This window comes from Orcinus orca, chromosome 1, assembly GCF_937001465.1.
Source record: "Orcinus orca chromosome 1, mOrcOrc1.1, whole genome shotgun sequence".
In the NCBI taxonomy this organism is placed as follows: domain Eukaryota; kingdom Metazoa; phylum Chordata; class Mammalia; order Artiodactyla; family Delphinidae; genus Orcinus; species Orcinus orca.
The window spans coordinates 201,084,135-201,108,818 of NC_064559.1; the positions used below are offsets into that span (position 1 = coordinate 201,084,135).

Genomic DNA, 24,684 nt, shown 5'->3' on the forward strand with positions numbered 1-24,684 from the left:
GTGCGGAAGCTCTCCATCAAAGGCAACGTTGGTAAGAGCCCGAAAGTAGCTGCCAGGCCTTGGCCTCCTCAGAGCAGGTACCCGAGAGGCCGGGAAAGAGAGCTGGGCCCGGAACCCCCTCCCTCTCGGTCTGATGCGGCCAGACTGTTTGTTCTGAGTGGCCAGGCCTTTCCCACCTCAGGGTGCACGGTGGGCCTTTGTCCTGTGATTTTTCAGATGTCAGGCCTCAGTACTCGCACAGGGACACGTTTATTGGGGCATAAATGCCACGCAATCCGTAGACAGGACAAGAGCTAGCTTGTTTTGATATCAAAATGGAAGTGACAAGGAGAAGGGTGCAATTTCTTTTCTTTTTTTAAAAAATAAATTTATTTATTTTATTTATTTATTTTTGGCTGCATTGGGTCGTTGTTGCGGTGCACAGGCTTCTCACTGCAGTGCCTTCTCCTGTTGCAGAGCATGGGCTCTAGGCGCACGGGCTTCAGTAGTTGTGGCACGAGGGCTCAGTAATTGTGGCGCACAGGCTTAGTTGCTCCGCGGCATGTGGGATCTTCCTGGACCAGGGCTCAAGCCCATGTCCCCTGCACTGGCAGGCAGATTCTTAACCACTGCGCTACCAGGGAAGTCCTGGGTGCAATTCTGTTCTCCTAAGGTAAGTTTGTCAGATTTAGGGGAGGTAAAAAGGATGTTCACTTAAAATAGGATTTCAGATAATGAATAATATTTTAGCGCAAGTGTATCCCATGCAATATTTGGGACACACACTAAAACGAAATTCTAAAATTCAAACTTAACTGGGTGTCCTTACTTTATCTGGCAACCCCACTCTAAGAGAGTTCCTAAACTTCAGTCATTCATATACCACTTTCACTATTTTTCCCATGTCTCTTGGCTAGCCCCACTATAATTTCTTAGCATTTTTCATAGAAGCAGCTCCCTTTTTAAACTTAAAAATGTGCATTAAATTAAAAATAACTGTTATAAGAGTAAATAGAGACTCAGTATCTTAAATAAAAATAATCCCTCCAAAAGAAGAAATACAGGAATTTCCCTGTTTACCATCAGACCAGGTTGCGGGCATCACATTAAAAAAAAAAAGATTGGGGGGAGGGAGTGGGCATGCCCAGGTAATGGGGTTCGGGCGTGGTGACATGGCCACCAGATGGCGCTCACAGCCTTTGGTCTTGGTTTGTGTCCTTGGAAATCTTGTCATTATTACTCTGGTAGAATTAACAGAAGCGTCAAGGTCTCACAAGTTTTCTGACTCGTTTCATGCACCATCATGGTTCAGAGTCGATGACATTTGGGGCAGTTACACTCACTTTTTCCCTGGGGCACCTGAGACATTACTGGGGGGCGGTCTATGCTAGAAGTTGTGGGGACACAGGCCACTCTGCCCCTCGCTCTCCCCAAGGCTATACTTTTGTATATTTGTGCTTTGGAAACTTTGAGTAAAAAAATTCTTTCACATTGGGGGGGAATGTGAAATTTGGGGGAAATACAACTTTTCCATAAAAGGTCCTTGGAACACTGAAAGTGTTTGTAAGCTCTTCTCAGCGTAATGCTTTTATTTACATGATACCAGAGATAGAACACACAGAGACAAACTTCCAGAAGGGAAAACATACGTTCCCCTCTAAGACTCCAGTGCTTTTGACAGATTTAAAATATTTCAATCTAAGCGTCAGAGTTTTAGGATTTCGGATTGCTGGAAAACTCCAAAGAGTCTTCAAACCTCTTTGATACTTTTACTACCAAAATAAATATCCATATTGTTTGTAATTGGCATAAATTCCAAGATGTTTAATGTCGGTTAAGCTGTGTAATAAAATGGGCACTGAATCATAAGAAAGTTAATAGTGCTAGGAGGAGTGATTGTTTCAAGATAATAATTTGGCTTCTAATTAGCACAGGCATATAAGAGCACACGGAGGTAAGAATTTTCTAGTGATATTGTAGCGGATCGAAGATTTTTGAGAGCAAATCATTATGCACACACCTTCGGGGACCAGGGAAAACACGTAAAGTAATCAGAACCATAAATCAACCTGCCATGTGGCTTACACTTCTGGTGGAATGCTCTGCAGGTAGTAGAATAGTTAAGAAACTAAAATGTCAGTGGATGAAACTCGATTTGAGTTCAAACCAGTGGAGCCTCTGGTTCATATATGCCTTGTTATAAAATATTCTCCTTCAGTTATAAGTGAAGCTCTAGTGGTAGGGGAGGCAACAGCATGATGCATCAGTGTAATTATTTCTAGATAATTTCTTTGTAAAAAACCATTTTTTTCCCCCAGATATCGGCAGCCACTTTAAATAATACTCAAATTGTGACTTGCTGATATTCAAAGATATGTGGAAATTATATAATATTATATGTCAAATATATTTCAGTTATAAAAAAAAAGGTATGTGGGGAATTCCCTGGTGGTCCAGTGGTTAGGACTGTGTGCTTCCACTGCTGGAGGCCTGGGTTTGATCCCTGGTCAGGGAACTGAGATCCTACAAGCCGCATGGTACGGCCAAAAAAAAAAAAAGGTATATGGGAATAATTCAGCCTCGTCCATGTACCTGAAAAAGACATGTCATTTTCTCAGGAAAGCTCTGAAATGGGAGAATAACTGAAAGGAATATTTCAACAAAATTGGGCTCAGTTCAAGAAAAAGATGCTCATTAATGTGTCAGCTACATGTCAAGGTACCTGTTTGCACTAATAATTCCTATAGGACCTGTTACTTTCATTGCTTTTTCAAAACCAGGTTCGAAGGAGAGTCATTAGTTCGTTTAAATATTAGAGCATGTATTTGTTTACTTGTTTATTCTGTCTCCCTCACTAGATCATAACAGGGGGAAGGATCATGTCTGTCTTGTTCTCTGCTGAATTCTCAGAGCCTGGAAGAGGGCATGGCATGGGATAGACCCCCCAAAATATTTATTTGAATGAATGGACGGATGGATGAATAAAGGACAAACAAACAGACACGGTCCTAACAGAGTTCTAGAAGGTTACTGGGCCCAACCTTTGCCTTCATGGAGCTTACAGTTTCCTGCTAGAATCTCCTAGGTTCACCATACACAATCTGTGTCCTTTCTAGAGCATCATTTCTAGGACTGAGACTGTGTACTTAGCATCGGTTACAGAAGGGAAAGACAGTAAACAGAGAACAAGAGAACCAAGGCCCCCAAGCACTGACTACGGTTTTTTTTCTCTCTTTTTAAAAAATGTTTATTTGTTTATTTCTTATTAGTCACCCATTTTATACACATCAGTGTATACATGTAAATCCCAATCTCCCAATTCATCACACCACCATCCCCACCCCCTGCCACTTTCCCCCCTTGGTGTCCATACATTTGTTCTCCACATCTGTGTCTCAATTTCTGCTCTGAAAACTGGTTCATCTTTACCATTTTTCTAGGTTCCACATATATGCGTTAATATACGATATTTGTTCTTCTCTTTCTGACTTACTTCACTCTATGACAGTCTCTAGATCCATCCGTGTCTCTACAAATGACCCAATTTTGTTCCTTTTTATGGCTGAGTAACATTCCATTGTATATATGTACCACATCTTCTTTATCCATTCGTCTGTCGATGGGCATTTAGGTTGCTTCCATGACCTGGCTATTGTAAATAGTACTGCAATGAACATTGGGGTGCATGTGGCTTTTTGAATTATGGTTTTCTCTGGGTATATGCCCAGTAGTGGGATTGCTGTGTCATATGGTAATTCTATTTTTAGTTTTTTAAGGAACCTCCATACTGTTCTCCATAGTGACTGTTATCAACTTACATTCCCACCAACCGTGCAAGAGAGTTCCCTTTTCTCCACACCCTCTCCAGCATTTGTTGTTTGTAGATTTTCTGATGATGCCCATTCTAACTGGTGTGAGGTGATACCTCACTGTAGTTTTGATTTGCATTTCTCTAATAGTTAGTGATGTTGAGCAGCTTTTCATGTGCTTCTTGGCCATCTGTATGGAGAAATGTCTATTTAGGTCTTCTGCCCATTTTTGGATTGGGTTGTTTGTTTTTTTAATATCGAGCTGCATGAGCTGTTTATATATTTTGGAAATTAATCCTTTATCAGTTGCTTCCTTTGCAAATATTTTCTCCCATTCTGAGGGTTGTCTTTCGTCTTGTTTATGGTTTCCTTTGCTGTGCAAAAGCTTTGAAGTTTCATTTGGTCCCATTTGTTTATTTTTGTATTTATTTCCATTACTCTAGGAGGTGGATCAAAAAATATCTTGCTGTGATTTATGTCAAAGAGTGTTCTTCCTATGTTTTCCTCTAAGAGTTTTATAGTGCCTGGTCTTACATTTAGGTCTCTAATCCATTTTGAGTTTATTTTTGTGTGTGGTGTTAGGGAGTGTTCTAATTTCATTCTTTTACATGTAGCTGTCCAGTTTTCCCAGCACCACTTATTGAAGAGACTGTCTTTTCTCCACTGTATATCCTTGCCTCCTTTGTCATAGATTAGTTGACCATGGATACGTGGGTTTATCTCTGGGCTTTCTATCATGTTCCATTGATCTATATTTCTGTTTTTGTGCCAGTACCATATTGTCTTGATTACTATAGCTTTGTAGTATAGGCTGAAGTCAGGGAGTCTGATTCCTCCAGCTCGTTTTTTTCCCTCAAGACTGCTTTGGCTATTCGGGGTCTTTTGTGTCCCCACAAAAATTTTAAGATTTTTGGTTCTAGTTCTGTAAAAAATGCCATTGGTAATTTGATAGGGATTGCATTGAATATGTAGATAGCTTTGGGTAGTATAGTCATTTTCACAATGTTGATTCTTCCAATCCAAGAACATGGTATATCTCTCCATCTGTTGGTATCATCTTTAATTTGTTTCATCAGTGTCTTACAGTTTTCTGCATACAGGTTTTTCGTCTCCCTATGTAGGTTTATTCCTAGGTATTTTATTTTTTTGTTGCAGTGGTAAATGGGAGTGTTTTCTTAATTTCTCTTTCAGATTTTTCATCATTAGTGTATAGGAATGCAAGAGATTTCTGTGCATTAATTTTGTATCCTGCAAATTTACCAAGTTCATTGATTAGCTCTAGTAGTTTTCTGGTGGCATCTTTAGGATTCTCTCTGTATAGTATCCTGTCATCTGCAAACAGTGACAGTTTTACTTCTTCTTTTTCAATTTGTATTCCTTTTATTGCTTTTTCTTCTCTGATTGCTGTGGCTAGGACTTCCAAAACTATGTTGAATAATAGCCGTGAGAGTGGACATCCTTGTCTTATTCCTGATCTTAGAGGAAATGCTTTCAGTTTTTCACCATTGAGAATGATGTTTGCTGTGGGTTTGCCATATATGGCCTTTATTATGTTGAAGTAGGTTCCCTCTATGCCCACTTTCTGGAGAGTTTTTATCATAAATCAGTGTTTAATTTTGTCAAAAGCTTTTTCTGCATCCATTGAGATGATCATATGGTTTTTCTTTTTCAATTTGTTAATATGGTGTATCACATTGATTGATTTGCATATATTGAAGAATCTTTGCATCTCTGGGATGAATCCCACTTGATCGTGGTGTATGATCCTTTTAATGTGTTGCTGGATTCTGTTTGCTAGTATTTTGTTGAGGATTTTTGAATCTATATTCATCAGTGATATTGGTCTGTAATTTTCTTTCTTTGTAGTGTCTTTGTCTGGTTTTGGTATCAGGGTGATGGTGGCCTCAGAGAATGAGTTTGGGAGTGTTCCTTCCTCTGAAATTTTTTGGAAGAGTTTGAGAAGGATGGGTGTTAGCTCTTCTCTAAATGTTTGATAGAATTCACCTGTGAAGTCATATGGTTCTGGACTTTTGTTTGTTGGAAGATTTTTAATCACAGTTTCAATTTCATTACTTGTGATTGGTCTGTTCATATTTTCTCTTTCTTCCTGGTTCAGGCTTGGAAGGTTATACCTTTCTAAGAATTTGTCCATTTCTTCCAGGTTGTCCATTTTATTGGCATAGAGTTGCTTGTAGTAGTCTCTTAGGGTGTTTTGTACTTCTGCAGTGTCTGTTGTAACTTCTCCTTTTTCATTTCTAATTTTATTGATTTGAGTCCTCTCCCTCTTTTTCTGGATGAGTCTGGCTAATGGTTTGTCAATTTGTTTATCTTCTCAAAGAACCAGCTTTTAGTTTTATTGATCTTTGCTCTTGTTTTCTTTGTTTCTATTTCATGTATTTCTGCTCTGATCTTTATGATTTCTTTCCTTCTGCTAACTTTGGGTTTTGTTTGTTCTTCTTTCTCTAGTTCCTTTAGGTGTAAGGTTAGATTGTTTATTTGAGATTTTTCTTGTTTCTTGAGGTAGGCTTGTATAGCTATAAACTTCCCTCTTAGAACTGCTTTTGCTGCATCCCATAGGTTTTGGATAGTCGTGTTTTCATTGTAATTTGTCTCTAGGTATTTTTTTGATTTCCTATTTGATTTCTTCAGTGATCTCTTGGTTATTTAGTAACGTACTGTTTAGCCTTCATGTGTTTGTGTTTTTTACGGGTTTTTCCCTGTAATTCATTTCTAATCTCATAGCGTTGTGGTCAGAAAAGATGCTTGATATGATTTTAATTTTCTTAAATTTACTGAGGCTTGATTTGTGACCCAAGATGTGATCTATCCTGGAGAATGTTCCGTGGGCACTTGAGAAGAAAGTGTAATATGCTGTTTTTGGATGGAATGTCCTACAAATACTAATGAAATCTATCTGGTCTATTGTGTCATTTAAAGCTTGTGTTTCCTTATTAATTTTCTGTTTGGATGATCTGTCCATTGGTATAAGTGAGGTGTTAAAGTCCCCCACTATTATTGTGTTACTGTCGATTTCCTCTTTTAGAGCTGTTAGCAGTTGCCTTATGTATTGAGGTGCTCCTATGTTGGGTGCATATATATTTATAATTGTTATATCTTCTTCTTGGATTGATCCCTTGATCATTACATAATGTCCTTCCTTGTCTCTTGTAACATTCTTTATTTTAAAGTCTATTTTATCTGATATGAGTATTGCTACTCCAGCTTTCCTTTGATTTCCATTTGCATGGAATATCTTTTTCCATCCCCTCACTTTCAGTCTGTATGTGTCCCTAGGTCTGAAGTGGGTCTCCTGTAGACAGCATATATATGGGCCTTGTTTTTGTATCCATTCAGCAAGCCTGTGTCTTTTGGTTAGAGCATTTAATCCATTCACATTTAAGGTAATTATCGATATGTGTGTTCCTGTTACCATTTTCTTAATTGTTTTGGGTTTGTTTTTGTAGGTTATTCTCTTCTCTTGTGTTTCCCACTTAGAGAAGTTCCTTTAGCATTTGTTGTAGAGCTGTTTTGGTGGTGCTGAATTCTCTTAGCTTTTGCTTGTTTGTAAAGCTTTTGATTTCTCCACCCAATCTGAATGAGATCCTTGCGGGGTACAGTAATCTTGGTTGTAGGTTCTTCCCTTTCATCACTTTAAGTATATCATGCCACTCCCTTCTGGCTTGTAGAGTTTCTGCTGAGAAATCAGCTGTTAACCTTATGGGAGTTCCCTTGTATGTTATTTGTCATTTTTCCCTTGCTGTTGTCAATAATTTTTCTTTGTCTTTAATTTTTGCCAATTTGATTACTATGTGTCTCGGTGTGTTTCTCCTTGGGTTTCTCCTGTATGGGACTCTCTGTGCTTCCTGGACTTGGGTGGCTATTTCCTTTCCGATGTTAGGGAAGTTTTTGACTATAATCTCTTCAAATATCTTCTCGGGTCCTTTCTCTCTCTCTTCTCCTTCTGGGATCCCTATATTGTGAACGTTGTTGCGTTTAATGTTGTCCCAGAGGTCTCTTAGGCTGTCTTCATTTCTTTTCATTCTTTTTTCTTTATTCTGTTCCACAGCAGTGAATTCCACCATTCTGTCTTCCAGGTCACTTATCCATTCTTTTGCCTCAGTTATTCTATTGATTCCTTCTAGTGTATTTTTCATTTTAGTTATTGTATTTTTCATCTCTGTTTGTTTGTTCTTTAATTCTTCTAGATCTTTGTTAAACATTTCTTGCATCTTCTCGATCCTTGTCTCCATTCTTTTTCTGAGGTCCAGGATCATCTTCACTATCTTTATTCTGAATACTTTTTCTGGAAGATTGCCTATCTCCATTTCATTTAGTTGTTTTTCTGGGGTTTTATCTTCTTCCTTCATCTGGTACATAGCCCTCTGCCTTTTCATCTTGTCTGTCTTTCTGTGAATGTGGCTTTTGTTCCACAGGCTGCAGGATTGTAGTTCTTCTTGTTTCTGCTGTCTGCCCTCTGGTGGATGAGGCTATCTAAGAGGCTTCTGCAAGTTTCCTGATGGGAGGAACTGGTGGTGGGTAGAGCTGGCTGTTGCACTGGTGGGCAGAGCTCAGTAAAACTTTAATCCTCTTGTTTGCTGATGCGTGGGGCTGGGTTCCCTCCCTGTTGGTTGTTTGTCCTGAGGCAACCCAACACTGGAGCATACCCAGGCTCTTTGGTGGGGCTAATGGCAGACTCTGGGAGGGCTCACACCAAGGAGTACTTCCCAGAACTTCTGCTGCCAGTGTCCTTGTTCCTTGGTGAGACACAGCTGCCCCCCACCTCTGCAGGAGACCCTCCAACACTAGCAGGTAGGTCTGGTTCAGTCTCCTACGGGGTCACTGCTCCTTCCCCTGGGTCCCGATGTGCACACTACTTTGTGTGTGCCCTCCAAGAGTAGAATCTCTGTTTCCCCCAGTCCTGCTGAAGTCCTGCAATCAAATCCCATTAGCCTTTAAAGTCTGATTCTCTAGGAATTTCTCCTCCTGTTGCCAGACCTCCAGGTTGGGAAGCCTGACATGGGGCTCAGAACCTTCACTCCAGTGGGTGGACTTCTGTGGTATAAATATTCTCCAGTTTGTGAGTCACCCACGCAGCAGTTATGGGATTTGATTTTATTGTGATTGCACCCTTCCTACTGTCTCATTGCTCCCTCTCCTTTGTCTTTGCATGTGGGGTATCTTTTTTGGTGAGTTCCAGCGTCTTCCTGTCGGATGATTGTTCAGCAGTTAGTTGTGATTCTGGTGTTCTCGAAAGAGGGAGTGAGAGCATGTCCTTCTACTCCGCCATCTTGAACCAAATCTGACTACGGTTTTAAGCAGAATTATGCACTGAGGCCAAAATTCATCAATGACCAATTGTTTTTTTAACATCTTTGTTGAGGTATAATTTATGTACAAGATCAATGGCCAATTTTAAAGTAGTTCTTTAAAACTTAAAAAAAATTTTTTTTCTTTGTTGTATTTAGTTTCAGGAGAAAGGAAGTTGACTGGTAAATCCAGACATTCTGGGTGGAGAATTTTTGGTCAAATTCCCTATAAATGAACCAGCAGCTGCCTTCAGGGTTTGATAAAGGCCTCAGTGTTTGGAACACTATGGGGTTCCTTCTCTCCATCTCCAGCTCTTTCTGGCTGGGTCCGGGTGGGTGTGAGAAGTGGTCACTGAAGCGACAGGAGTTGGGTGGAAATGCAAAGTGGGTGTGAAAGCATGAGGTGTACAAGATGGCAGAGCTGAACCCAAATCACATCACTACCTCTCACTTGCTGTGCAAGCTGTAACGAGCTCCTGGGCATCTCTGAGCCTGCCTCAGTCTCCTCATCTGTAGAATGGCATGTGTCAGAAGACTGAGGTTTAAATAGCTAATGCAGGGACTTCCCTCATGGTGCAGTGGTTAAGAATCCGCCTGCCAATGCAGGGGACACGGGTTTGAGCCCTGGTTCAGGAAGATCCCTCATGCCATGGAGCAACTAAGTCCGTGGGCCACAACTACTGAGCCTGCACTCTAGAGCCTGCGAGCCACAACTACTGAAGCCCTCATGCTGCAACTACTGAAGCCCGCGCGTCTAGAGCCCATGCTCTGTAGCAACAGAAGCCACTGCAATGAGAAGCCCACACACCGTGGCGAAGAGTAGCCCCTGCTCACTGCAACTAGAGAAAGCCTGCGCAGTGACGAAGACCCAACGCAGCCAAAAATAAATAAATAAGCTAATACACCAAAAGTGCCTGCACCAGGGCCTGAGCATGGCAGGCACTTAATCAAATCTAATATTGTTCTTACAAGGCTAGAAACTTGCCAACCCTCCACTCCCTGGATCTGCACTCTTCTCCACCATGCTATGCTCACTGCCCATTTCTAACTACCCGGGTGGCTCTGCCCAGGCTCTCCCTGAGAGCTGTCACCCTGTGTTGTGACCCCAAGGCCCCGACCCACTTGTCTCTGAGCCCTACCTGGTCTTTCAAGCTCTGGATCTCTCTCTGTTGGGCATCGTCCTCTTCGTGCGGAACCTGAACCTTGGGCGGGATCACCCTCTCCTTCTGCCTGGAGGCGGCTGTTTCCAACAGCTTCTGGCTCAGGTTGGCCACTTCGTTGTGCAGGCTTGCTATCACGGAGTCTTTGTATTTGGATTCAAGTTCAAAACCCGAGAGACGGCTGACTTCTTTTCCCAGCAGCAGAATTATTTCATCCTGGGTGGAGGCCAGATGGGAAATTTACTAGGTGTGGGTCTGGGTGTAAGGTTGAGCCCATTTAAAGAAATACAGGAAAAATATGGTATCATTCTTTGGGAAGGTGAGGGCAGGCAGGGAGGGAAAAAGCAGGCTTTCAAGGCTATCTCTGTCGCTTGGAAAATCTCATACAGACAAGAATTTGGTTAAAATGATGTACTTGTATATAGACTCCTGTAATGGATGTCTATACCTCACAGGTACGGAAACTTTCCTTTCCCCGAGAATTATACTTTCATATTAAGAACAACCATCCCACTTGGGAACTTTTGTTGCTAGAAAGTTTACTTATAATATTTTCATTTATAATAGTCAGCCTAGCACACTGGGGACCTAGGAAAGGTAATCAGGAAAACAACATTCTGTTTGACCACATTCTGCCTATAATGAGGGTTATTTTTTTTTAACTTAAAACGTTCTGAAATATTTGTTTTCCCTTTCCTCTCTTCCAGTACTTCCTGCCTCTTTTCGCTATTCATGTATGAATTTGTTCCAGGTGACTGAATCTGGAAAGTAAATGAGACAGGAATGGTGATTTCTTTGCATGGGCTCATGTAAACTTTCGGCTGGAAAAACAAAATTGCTGCTAGACTTTACCCACAGGTATAATTAACCCTGTCCTCCGTCTCTCCAGTGAAAACGCTCTGCAGCCAAAGAATTTGTTAGGTTTTCCAAAAAAGGAAAAAAAAAATCCCCCAAACTTCTCACCAGAAGTTCTCAATAAAATGTCAGAAAAACTGAAGAAGAAGAAAAGTGCCCCAGAGGCCTTTTCCAAAGCAGCCACAGGAGGAGGTAAACGGGCAAGTTCTAGGCCAGCTCATTCCCAGGGGAGCCGTCCAGTCAGCCTCACGACCTGCTGGCTCCGTGACCTGGGGAAGGACAGGGTCTCGCTCATGAGAAAGCCTGTCTGACATTGCCAACTACTGCCAGGGGCCTTCCTTTGGGTCCTTGTGAACGCTGGTGGCCAAACTTCAAGAGAGAGCATCAGACATGTTCCCTACGCCTGGGCAGTTTCCCCTGTTTCACCCTGTTATGATCAGCCAGGTGCTTATTCATTTTTCATGCAACAAACACTCATCGGGCAGCAGCTAAGTGCCAGGCCCCATGCCAGTGCTGGAATATAAGAAGTTAGCAGAGGGCAGTGGACAGCTGTGGGTTCTGCTTTCCTGGTGAGGGTCCCCTTGCCCTTCTTGGAGGGAGCGTTCCTTCTTCCATGTGGTCTGGGTAGGACTGTCAGTCATGTGCCCTGCTCCTTCCTGTCCCACCTCCCTGTGTGCATGTGGCCCAAGCTGGTCAATCAGAGATTTCACACATGCATTACAGAGGGAGAGGAGCTTGCCTTCTTCTGGATCACAAGCTTTAAATATGTAGGCTTGTTTGCCTGAGTTTGTCTTTTCTAACACACAAGGCCAGCCTTATGTAGAAAGCCAGACTCTGAGGGAAACAGAGGGGAGAGATTGGTAGTGGGGAGGTGTTCTGATGACATCATTCAAGCTCCTGGATCTAGCCATACCTGAAGCTAGAGGCCCTTTAAATTTTCCAATAAGATGAGCTAATAAATGCTCCCCCTCAAGCTAATTTGTTTATTGTCACTTGAAGGAGTCCTGGCAAGTCAGGGTATAAATAGCTTATAAATAGAAAAAATTATTTCTATTATAAATAGAAAAAATTATAAATGGCTTATAAAAATTTTCTATAAATAGAAAAATTTATAGTGGTTGCACTATATTTCCAAGTTAAAATTGAGGCAGGTTGAAAAATGGCTACAAATACTTTGCAGCTTTGCCATCCAGTCTATTTCCCCACCCTCTAGTCTGGGCTGGCCCTGTGACTTGCTATAACCAACTGAATGGAGTGGAAGTGATGCTGCATGATCTCCAGGCAAGTTCTTACAGGCTGTGCAGCTTCTGCTCTGGCCCCCTGGGAACCCTGAGACCACCGTGTTGTGATGAAAATCCACATGCAGAAAGGGGCCCACCAGTCCAGGCATCCTGGCTGAGGCCCCAGATGTGGGAAGGAGGCCAATGGAGACCACCAGCCTGGCCAAGCCAGTGGCTGACTGAGCCTGCATGAGTGAGGCCAGGGGACGCAAGCAAAGGAAACTTCCAGGTCAACCCATAGATTCTGGGGAATAATGAATTGCTGTTTTAAGCCACTAAGTTTTGGGGTGGCTTGTTACACAGCGATAAATACAGAATCTGAGCATGGCTTCTTGCCTTTCTGCAACATTTTTCAGAGTCTGGTCCCAGGATGCCTGAGTTGGAACCCCCTGCCTCCTGAAGTTTTGGATTTCCGTGTCTGACAAGAACCCCAGGTAGGTCTGCTCCTCACAAACTCCAAGAATTGCTGCGGGAGCAGGCCCTGGCCCTTAAGGAAAGCGAGATATTATAGACTGCTTCTTTTAGAGTAACTTTCAGGTCGTGTCTAAGCGGGGAGAAATTGACCTGGGCCTTTCCCAGGATGGCTTGAATCCATCTGTTCTGCTCGCATCCCTGCTTTAAACCTCTCTGGTTCTTTAACGAGTCTCTCTGCCCAGGCCTCCCTGACTTCAGTGCTCACTTGCTCCTGCTAGGAACGTGTTTTTGCATCACTGTTCCATCATTCAAGGTTGACCAAGTGATTACTGTGTGGGAGTTAGAAGTACCCTCTGAGAAGTTAACCAGACCTAGGTTTGAATCCTAACACTGCTCCTTGCACTGGGCAACCTTGAACACATTACTTAACCTCTCTGAGCTTCAGTTTCCTCATCTGCAAAGTGAGGGTGATAAAATCTATTTTGAAGATGGTGAAGATTAACCAGATAATAAATGTCAAGTGCACAGGACATGGCCCAGCACACAGTTGGTGCTCAGTACCTTGTAGCTGTAGATGTTATTTGGGATAAAATGAGCAATGGCCAAACCTGGCTGAATGTCTTGGGAGGAAGAGGTGGTTTCTTGGAAGTAGGAAAAAGGGGCAGTCCTTGAGACACAGTGAACAAGAGGCAGTGGCAATCTCTCCATGGTCCCTCTTGCTGCTGTAGCTCCGTCCTTCCCCGAGACCCCTCACCTTATCATGCTGGGTCAGGTCCTGGTCCACAAAAATTTCTCTGGAGAACCCTGCCCCAGGAATTTCCTCGGCCACTGATTGTTCCGACAGTTCCATGGCGTTGGTCCACACTAACACACAAGGTCGACAGAGAATGCAGAGGAGACTGTGAGGTTCCCCGAAGTCTTAAAGAATATTTTCAGATTAACCTTCACATTCATGAGACTTATGCAATGAACGCATTACAGGAGTACTGGAAAGGGTAAGAGCCGCCTCATTTCTCTTCCCCAGCGTTAACTGCACGGATGCACTGTGATGTGTCTCTTTCCAGACTTTTTTCTATGCCGCATAAGAGCTGATGACCTTAGGCAAGTCATTTACTCTCCCTAAGCCTTAGTTTCCTCATATATAATTTAGGATCACTGATAGTCTCTGCTATAAAGGGCTATCTGGAGATTAAATAGAATAATGATATAGAGCAGGGGTTGGCACACTATGGCCCTGTGGCCAAATCTGGCCTTCTGCCTAGTTTTGTAAATAAAGTTTTATTGCAACACAGCCAGTGATCATTTACATATTATTTATGGCTGCTTCCCAGCTACGAAGGCAGAGCTGAGTAGTTGCAGCAGAGACCACGTGACCCACAAACCCTAAAGTATTTACTATCTGGCTCTTTACGGGAAAAGTTTGCTGACCCTTCATATAGAGCATTTAGTACTAAACGTTAGCTATATTTTTTTTATTGCAGTCATATCTTTTCAAAAAACAAAAATGGATTTACATGACAGAGATTCTTCTCCAGCTTACTTTTCAGCTAACAATATCAAAAACATCTTCCCATGTCAGTATTTGTAGCTGTACCGGGTTCCTTTCAATGGTAGCATTGTGGTCCACTGTACAAGCGTGCCAAATGTGTTTAACTAGGATCCACTCGATAGACATGTAAGCTTTCCTAATTTTTTTCTTATTAACCCCAATGTTACAAGGGCTGTTTATATGACTTTCGGGGAGTATGGCATTATGTTTGGGGGCCCCACTCTGTATCACATCAGACATCTCGCAATTCACTCACATCAACACTGAATACTTTTTTTTTTTATTGGTGTAGAAACTTTTGTAAAGATTTCTATCATTCTACTTGTGAGATCACTTGGGCCCAAGCAGTGTATTTTAAATGTCCAAGTGACTATGGTTTCTGGACAGTCACTGCACAATCTTACCTTCTTGTGAAGTGACAAACTGAAGAAATTGTTTTCAAAGGTGATGAAACTTTAATGAGTATTAACATTAATGATGAATGAAGCATGCACTGTCATGTTTGTGGACATTCATTCAATCATTTATTCATTTTGCTTCTGCATTTTTTATTTATGCATTTTAGAGCCAAAGATTCCTGCCCCCCAGCCAGGTCTCAAACCTGTTTGTGGACCCCAGAACCTCTAGTGGACATAGCTGATGGCCTGTGGTGCCCGGAGAACGCACAGCCTTGCGTGTTGAATGAGCAGCCCTGGCCACAGTGTTTCCTGGGGCACGAGGAACAGAAGGGCCTGAAACTTCAGCAGCTGCCCATTTTCTCTCCCTCCACCTCCCCAACTAGGTCCATGATTAGAAAACTTTGATTTGAAGCTCACGGCCCCCATCTGACCCTCTTGGGTCCTGAGCAGCTAAGTCCTAACTGACTACAGCAGCAGTGCCTGATGCGCGCTACTGAATGCAATTTTCAATTTTCTAGTAGTCGCGTTAAAAAGGTAAAAAGAAGAGATGAATTTTTTAACGATAAATTTTATTTAACCCAATACATTAAAAAAATATCGTTTCAACACGTAATCGACAAAAAATATGGAGATATTTTATATCCTTTTTCTTCGAGGTATGAAGCCTTTGAAATCTGGGGTTTATTTTACACTGACAGCACATCTCAATTTGGAAACTGAATTTTCAGGAGGAAGACTTGATCTGTTTTCAGATTCCACAAAATCTTAGAGTCGAAAAAGTCGATTCGCCAACTCAACATGTTCCAGACAGACTTCGACCCTTTCAATAACTGGATCAAATATCAGTTTTTAAATTTAAATGAATTAAAATTAAACGTTTGGCTCCTCAGTCGCACGGGCCATGTTTCAGATGTTCAGCAGCTACTGGGGCTGGTGCTGCCGTAGCAGAAAGCACAGAACCAGAACATTTTCCCCTTGTTCCCCTTCTTCCTGACCTAACAAACACCTCCTTTCCTGCCAACATCTATAACTGGGTTAGGAAAAAAAAGGAATAGAGAAAAGAGATTAAAAAAAAATCGTCTTCTGGTGCAGGCTTGACTCTAACATGCAGCCTAATTCTGGGGGGTCCCTGTGGTGCATCAAGGATGGTCACAGGCCTGTGGCTTAGTTTCTAAATATTCAGCACAGTCTGTTTGATGCTATATGTGTGCCGGTCATTTAGTTTTCAGGCTGGGGCAGTCAGTTGCCAGAATCTGTGGTTCCCAGGCCTGGTGTGGCCGGGCAGTATTACATCAGACAGGCTACCGTCCAGAGGCAGCTGTGACTCCTAGAGTCTTCCTGGTGAGCAAACTGAAGGCCAGAAATGGGTTCTTATTGGTAAAAGGGTGGCCTCGCACCTGGTATGCTGAATGCTAGAAATCGGCCCCCACTGGAGGAAGGTACTGCCTGGCCTGTGTCCCCAGGGAGGGCCCCGGGGTCTGACCCTAACTGGGCCCCTGTCCAGTCTCAGCTTAGAGCTCTGGCATCTGATGCCATCTCTAGGGGTGACCCAGGCTGCCTCTGCGACCCTGTCGTGGCTGTCTTGAGGGACCCTTCCCTGAAAGATGATGGCCGGAGGGGAGACTTCATCAAACCTACAGAACAGGCTGATCGATGGGGTCCCTTTACTGGGGAAGGTGTGTTTACTCAAAGTCTTTGTGGGGCTAGAATTTGCTCTGAGACTCGCTTTCCTTACACCCAGGCAGGGAAGTGCTGGAGCAGTTACCCCTCACCCGCCCCAAACTTCTTTACCGGCTACTGTTATTTATCAAAAAGAACCTAAGGGCTGTGTATGACAAAACCGGCTTAACTCTAGCTGCTGGATCCTTCAGAGGTCCCAGTGGGGAGAAGCCCCAGGGAGGGTCGGGAGGGCTGGGGCGGTGGGACGGCAGATATGGGGACACAAGCACTTTAAGAATATTACTCAGCCATAAAAAGAAACGAAACTGAGCTATTTGTAATGAGGTGGATAGACCTAGAGTCTGTCATACAGAGTGAAGTAAGTCAGAAAGAAAAAGACAAATACCGTATGATAACACATATATATGGAATTTAAGAAGAAAAAAAAAATGTCATGAAGAACCCAGGGGTAAGACAGGAATAAAGACACAGACCTACTAGAGAATGGACTTGAGGATATGGGGAGGGGGAAGGGTAGCTGTGACAAAGCGAGAGAGAGGCATGGACATATATACACTACCAAACGTAAGGTAGATAGCTAGTGGGAAGCAGCCGCATAGCACAGGGAGATCAGCTCGGTGCTCTGTGACCACCTAGAGGGGTGGGATAGGGAGGGTGGGAGGGAGGGAGATGCAAGAGGGAAGAGATATGGGAACATATGTATATGTATAACTGATTCACTTTGTTATAAAGCAGAAACTAACACACCATTGTAAAGCAATTATACCCCAATAAAGATGTTAAAAAAAAAAAAAAAGAATTTTCGGGCGTGAGCTGTTGGCCAAACGGCAGGGGAGTTGCTTTAATATTTTAACAACCCCCAGCTGTCCTGGTGCTCTCCAATAATCACCAGTCTGCAGCAAGGGCAGTGTGTGCATACCTTAACTGTGTCTTTAAGACATTGTAAGTTGTAAATAAAACTTAAATAACAATCCTGGTTAGGTAATAACTTAATTTTTAAATTTTACTATTTACTGAATGTTCGCTATGCACCAGGTGCTGTGCTCAGCACTTACGGGCAGGATACGATTTCGTCTTCATAACAGCCCCGTGAGATAGGCATTATTATTCCCATCTCCATTTTATACGTGAGAGATATGAGGCATAGAGATGTCAAGTCACCTGCTCAAGGACACACAGCTGGTAAGTGGTGGAGTCAAGGGATGAACCTAAGTTTGTTGGATTCAGAGCCTATGCTTTTAACCACTATGCAGTAAAGGTATTGAAGTGGGAAGAGGTTTATGATATATTATTGAATTTTAAAAATCAGGTAGGGAATTCCTTGGCAGTCCAGTGGTTAGGATTCTGTGCTTCCACTGCAGGGGGCACAGGTTCCATCCCTGGCTGGGGAACAAAGATCCTGCAAGCTGAGCAGCACGGCCAAAAAAAAAAAAAAGGAGGTTCCTTATGTTAGGTTCATATGATCCCATTATTGGGAAAATATATGAATCAAGATGCTATTTTAACAAATCGCTCCACATATTTTCTTTTCTCAGTAATTCTTCTCCACCTCCCATGAGCTCTTGCAGTTAAGATTTGGCCTTGGAGCTGATGGTTTATTGCCTTGTGGAAAAGGAAGGATGAGTATTAACTAGAACAGGGTGATTTTGCCCCCAGGCAAAATGACGTTTTGATTTTTGGCAATGTCTAGAGACATTTTTGAGTACCACAGTTAGGGGGTAGTGGTGGTGGTGTTGCTACTGGTATCTCTAGCGGGTAGGAGTCAGGGAAGCTGCTAAACATTCTACAGTGGACAGGACAGATCCCACAACAAGAAGTCATCAGGCCCCACATGTCACTGTGCCGAGACTGAGAAACCCTGACCTGACCTGCAATAAATAGGTCCTTGGCTTTGGGTTTCAAATAGAATTTTTCAAGTCTAAAGCAAGATGACAGTCTAACAGTAAACCAATTTAATTTGAAGAGCCCAGCTTTGCTAAGAGAGGAAAGAGTTTTCTCGGAACTCTTAAAAATAGGTGTTTTCTGTCAAGAGACAGCACGGAGGACTGGAGCACAGAGTTTTCTCTAAAGCGTGGAGTAGAGAGGCCCAGACAGAAAGGAACTCCCCATCACAAGGGAAGGTGAAAGTCCTTTTCTGAGGATGGGGGGAGAGTCAGGGGAACGAGGGCAAACGTTTGGAAACATGAGACCTGGCTGAGAGGCTGAGGAGATAGAGCCCAGGTAGACGTGAGGGACTCTAAGCCACACGACTCACCCTTCATTTCTCCAGGGGGAAGGCAAGTCCTTCAGAGAAGCCCCGAGTTCAACATGGCACTGGAGAAACCGGTGATTACAGTGGAAATATTTAAATGGCGGAGTGAAAAACAGAAAAGAAAAGAAACAGCCCATGTGCCATGTGTCCAAGGATGCATTAAAAAAAACAAAAACAAAACCCTGTATATATGTTCATAAAACAGAACACGATCCATGCAACAAAATGAATGGATCTCAGAAATACTATGCGGAGTGAAAGAAGCCTTCCACAAAGGAACATGCACTGCATGGTTCTGTGTACTTGAGATTCTAGAACAGGAATAGCTAATCCATGGCGGGAAAAGAATTCAGAAGAGTGGTTGCCTCTGGGGTCTGGGGCTGGGAATTGACTGGAGAGGGACATGAGGGAACTTTCTGGGGTGATGGTAATGTTCTATATCTTGATAGGAATTCGGGTTACATAGGTGTACATGACCGTCAAAACTCAATGAACACACTCAAGATCTACACTTTCATGGTGTGGTAGCCAGCCTCCAAGGTGACTGCTGATAACCCCCGCCTCCTGGTCTTCAGGCCCGTGTGTAGTCTTCTCCCACACTGGAGGGTGACGCCCTGTGTAACCAGCAGGACGTTGCAGCAATGACAGAGCATGACTTCTGAGGCTTCGTCACAAGAGATGCTGCAATTTCTATCTTGCTCTCCAGGATCACTTGCTCAGGAGAAGCAGCTGCCGTGTCATGAGAACACTCGAGCCACTCTCTGGGGAGGCCTGTGTGGTGAGGAACTGGGGCCTCCTGCTGACAGTTATGTGAGCACGCTGTCTTGGAAGTGGATCCTCGGCCCAGGTCAAGCCTTCAGATGACTGCAGCCTTACGAGGGACCCTGAGCCACAGCCATCCTGCTAAGCTGCTCCCAAATTCCTGACCCACAGAAATCGTATAGATGATAACACATGTTTGACTTTTGCTTTATGCTGCTAAGTTTGGGGAGAATTTGTTATGCAATCATGATAACTAATACACATTGTGTGTTAATTTTACACGAAGGAGACAAAAAATGTTGAATTCTAGTTAATGGTATATGTGCTAAAACATCTGGGGGGGACTACAGATGTGTGCTATTTATTTTGAAATGCATCAAAAAATAAGATGGATTAATGCAGGACGAGAAGGATGGGTAGACAGAAATGTAATAAAGAGTACAGCAAAGTGTTAGCGGTAGAATTAGGAGGAGAGCTGTTCTCTGTAAAATTCTTTTTGCTTTGCTGTATGTTTGAAAGTTTTCACATTAAAATGCTGGGGGGAAATGGCTGAGTAATTTCTTAACTTGGGTGGTAGGTACATGAGCGTTCCTTAGATGATGATGATGATGATGATATAAACTGCAGAGGTACCTTTCATTTGCTCCTTAGTCTGTATATTTCAGAATAATAACTTTTTTTTTTTTTGCGGTACGCGGGCCTCTCACTGTTGTGGCCTCTCCCGTTGCGGAGCACAGGCTCCGGACGCGCAGGCTCAGCGGCCATGACTCACGGGCCCAGCCACTCCGCGGCATGTGGGATCTTCCCGGACCGGGGCACGAACCCGTGTCCCCTGCATCGGCAGGCGGACTCTCAACCGCTGCGCCACCAGGGAAGCCCAGAATAATAACTATTATTTGAATGGCTGAGGGAGGTGACTAGGTGAGTGGTCCTGAGTGAGACCAGGGAAGGGTGTGGAGGCATCGAGAGACCTGGGGACTCAGAGGGGTCCGGGGCTGGGACGCAGAAAACAGAGAATGGGACCTTCACACCAGTGGCCGCAGAAGAAACCTGGGAATCATGCCAGGGACTAAGTCCACCCAGCTACTCTGCCAGTAAGGCTGGCAAGGCCGGGAGGATGGTGACAGACAGGAAGTCTCCTCCCCAAATGCCATGAGGCCTTCTGGGGGGGTGGGAGGGGGGAAGAAAGAAACCCTGATGGCTGTGTGTCCCCAAAGTGACCAGGCTGTGAGTGACAGTCACTGAGATAACCAGCCTTAAATTTGACTGAAAAGTGTTAGATTAGATTAGATTGAATATATCACCTCCGGAGAAGTAATTTTCTCCATAAGCCTCAGTCTCCTCTAACCTGTAAAATGGTAATAAAATATTTAAAAACCTCCTAAGGCAAGAGGGATTTCAGTTACCAATGTGTCTGTACATCTGAGTCGAAGTATATAAATTTAGATCCTGACACACATTCATATATATTCATATATACGTACACACACACACACACACACACACACTCACCACAGAGGTACTGACGTGTGCAGACGGGCAGAGCACAGTCTTGGAGGAGTTTGTGCCAAAAAGTCAACAGGGAGAATTCCGGTGATAAGGGTGACAGCTTATCTTTGACTGTTTTCTAACTTTCTGCTTATCCCAATTTTTTCACAATTGATTATGTTCTACCTCAGAATCAGAGAGCAAAAGCCAGAGAAAGACAAATATCATATGATCTCGCTTATATGTGGAATCTAAAGAAAGGTACAAATGAACTTATCTACGAAACAGAGATAGAGTTACAGATGTAGCAAATAAACTTATGGTTACCGGGAATAAGAGCGGGGAGGGATAAATTGGAAGAGAGGGATTGACATACACAATACTATATATAAAATAGATAACTAAGAAGGACCTACTGGATAGTACAGGGAACTCTCCTCAATACTCTGTAGTGGTCTATATGGGAAAAGAATCTAAAAAAGAGTGGATACATGTATATGTTTAACAGATTCAGTTTGCTGCATACCTGAAACTAACACAACACTGTATATCAACTGTACCTCAATAAAAAATTGTTTTTTAAGAAAAGGGGAAAGCAGAACCTGAGACCCATCCTCCCGGCCAAAAGCCCATCCCCTAAGCTGCCATGGAAGTGCCCATGAGTACCTTGCTTGATGATGGGAACCCTGTGGGCGGCTCTGTCCACCACGAAGGAGAACATCTTCCCGCTGGCACTCACGGGCCGCTTGTGGGAGGCAGGTGGGACCATGGGGGGCCCGGGGAATCCCGGGGACCAGCTCCTCTGCACTGGCGCTGGCCAGATGCCCGGGTGGAAGGGGGTCTGTGGTGGTGAGGGTGCCTGGTTCGGTTGCTGGGTGGCCCGAGGTGGCTGTGGCGTTGGCCAAGGTGCTGGGCCCCTCACCCATGGGAAGGAGACCTGCAGGGGCAGACAAGAGGGTCAGGGGAGGTTACCAGCAGCTGGGGTGGTCTTCACCCTTCTGTCCCGGCGACATAATTGCTGCCCTAGATTTCAGCGTATAAGTCACTTCTCCCAGGAAGCCCTCCCAGACTCTCCCCAAATTTGGGATGGTGGTCCCCACCGTGGGTCACCTTGCACACTATTGCACCACCATTTATTGGGTGCAGCCTTTGTGCCAGGCACCCAGTCAAAAGATTCGCATGCATTACCTCATTTAATACCCCTGATGCTCTGTGGTGAGCCCCAGGCTGAGCAAGACCTAGTGACTTTCCCAGGATCACAGATGTGGTAGTGAGCGTCTGAGCTGGTAGAACGCCACCTCTGAGCTCGAGGGTGAGAGCTTTTTGTCTACCTTGCTCAGCACTGTATCCTCAGCTCCTAGAATAAACCCTTGGCACATACAGAGTAGGTCCTTAAATACTGGTTGAAAGAATGAATGAACACATCTCCGAGATTCAGCTCTCCAGGATACACACATCCACACTGTGTCTCTCTCTGGCACTCCCATTCCGTCTGTTCCCCGAAGCCGAGAGCTCTGGGGTGGCCAGCACCCCAACTGGCTCGCACCCCAACTGGCTCATTAACCTGTGATCCTCAACATCTGCCACATCTGATTCTTGGCAGACGCTCCATAAATATCTATCGAGGGAACCTTTCTTCATCTGACCCAGCGGAAGATGTCTGTAGCTACTTTCAACAGACAGCACATCAAAATCCATCTAAACCCGGAGAAGCAAATGCTGAGAGGTGCTGACACCTGGCTTTGTCTTGGTTAATGCTGTTGTGGCCGTCCCACCCCGAGCCTAGTGGTTAAAGCGTGACATCGTGAATGCTACCATTTATTGTAATTACTCACCGATTTCTCACAATAGCCCTGCAGGGGAGGAGCTCTCCTTATTCCTAGCTTACAAATGAGGCATGGAGAGGTTAAGGAGTTCACCAAGCTCAGGTGGTGGTGGAGAGGGTGGTGGGACTGGGGTTCTGGAAAGCTCTTTCCCTTTCTGTCTCTCTCTCCCTTCTCTGCCCCCCCGCCTCCCGCCCCCAGTCTCTTGGCAGAAAAAAACACACTTTTCAAGTAAGAAGCTAAGTTCAAAGGTTTGCTGCCTGTGGCGGGTCACGTTTCGCTTTCTGCAGACCGGAGACACATAATGAGAAACAGGACAGAATGCTTCCGAAATAGGAGCGCTGGCAGACAGAACTTCCTATAGCTCCAGCTGGATGGTATTCAAGAGGAAGGTTCTCCACTCACTCAGGTTCCCAAAAGCTACAGTCTTTCCCAGCCAAGTCAAGAATCCGGTGAATTCCCCTGAAGACTTTTTTGGAGTCAGGGAGAGTATTGTTCAGGAAAATCAAACTCCAATTGCCTGGAGACACCTGGCCCAGCATTTATGATGACACTGGCCCCGTTGAAACCTGTTTCAGGAACGGACTTGGCAGTGTTCCAGAACTCTGTTACCTTATGTGAAGATTCGAATTTCTCTCCAGTGTGGGCACCTCGGTCTCCACCTAAGCTTTCTTCCTTTCTCTCTTTCAGAAGCTGAGGTGTCCTGCTCCTGCCTTGCACTAACTTCTCCATCCATCTTATCCCTTCCCGTCCTCTCCTCTGGGGCTGTCTTGCCTCAATCATTCCTATAACCTTTCCTCATCTATTTAATAAAGATTTATCGAATGAAAGGGCTGAAGGTGGGAAGGGGGAAATTTGAATATGTTTTACCCCCGCCTGCTAGAAAACAAATCTAGAGACCACAGGTAGTGTGGAGGAATTCCCTTTTTTTTTTTTTTTTTTTTGCGGTACGCGGGCCTCTCACTGTCGTGGCCTCTCCCGTTGCGGAGCACAGGCTCCGGACGCGCAGGTTCAGTGGCCATGGCTCACGGGCCCAGCCGCTCCGCGGAATGTGGGATCCTCCCGGATCGGGGCACGAACCCGTGTCTCCTGCATCGGCAGGCGGACTCTCAACCGCTGTGCCACCAGGGAAGCCCAAGGAAATCCCTTTTGTGCTGGGATGCTCAGGTAGATGTCCCTCACTGCCCACTAACTGCCAGGGTGCTAAAGGGAGTGGTCATATCTCATGCCTCAAGTGGTCCACTGCTGTAGTGGACAGGCCACAACCCACCCGGCTCTTCTGGAAATTCCAGGAATCTCCCTCCCAATCTGTTGGCCCGTTGCTGTGGGTGGGGCTAAGCAATCAGCCAATCACACTCCCTGGCCATACTGATTGGTTCAGTGGTGGGGCAAGTCATCCAATCAGAGCCAAGGAGACCCAAGAAGACTTGGCTGGACTCCAGGATCTGGAGTGACCTGGTGGAACTTCAGAATGCAGCCAGCATGAGGGAGCAGAGCCCAGACATGGAGAGAGGGAAGCTGTTTATTTATTTTTCAAATTGTGGTAAATAACCTGCAACCTAAAATTTATCATCTTAGCCATTTTAAAGTATATAGTTCAGTGGTGTTAAGTATATTCACATTACTGTGAGATGGATCTCCAGAACTTTTTCGTCTTGCAAAATGTAAACTCTATTACCATTAGACAACAACTCCCCATTCCCTCCGCCACCCAGCCCGTGGTGACCAACATTCTGTCTCTATGAATTTGACTACTCTAAGTACCAAGTACCTCAGATAAGTGAAATCACATGGTACTTGTCTTTTTGTGACTGGTGTATTTCACTTAGCATAATGTCCTCAAGGTTCATCCGTGTTGTAACATGTCAGAATTTCCTTCATTTTTAAGGCTAAATAATATTCCATCATACAGTTTAGAGTGTATTCTGTT

At 44.1% G+C, this 24,684-nt stretch overlaps 1 protein-coding gene across 1 annotated transcript in view; it reads right to left on the reverse strand.

The window, feature by feature from the left end:
• FHAD1 (forkhead associated phosphopeptide binding domain 1) overlaps positions 1-24,684 on the reverse strand; it is a 137,768-nt gene that overhangs the window by 74,804 nt on the left and 38,280 nt on the right. The window contains exons 4-6 of the mRNA XM_033433247.2: positions 21,598-21,868; positions 13,558-13,667; positions 10,234-10,470 (exon numbers count right to left, since the gene is read on the reverse strand). Coding sequence (XP_033289138.2) covers positions 10,234-10,470; positions 13,558-13,667; positions 21,598-21,868 — 618 coding nt within the window. The remainder of the gene's footprint in view (positions 1-10,233; positions 10,471-13,557; positions 13,668-21,597; positions 21,869-24,684) is intronic.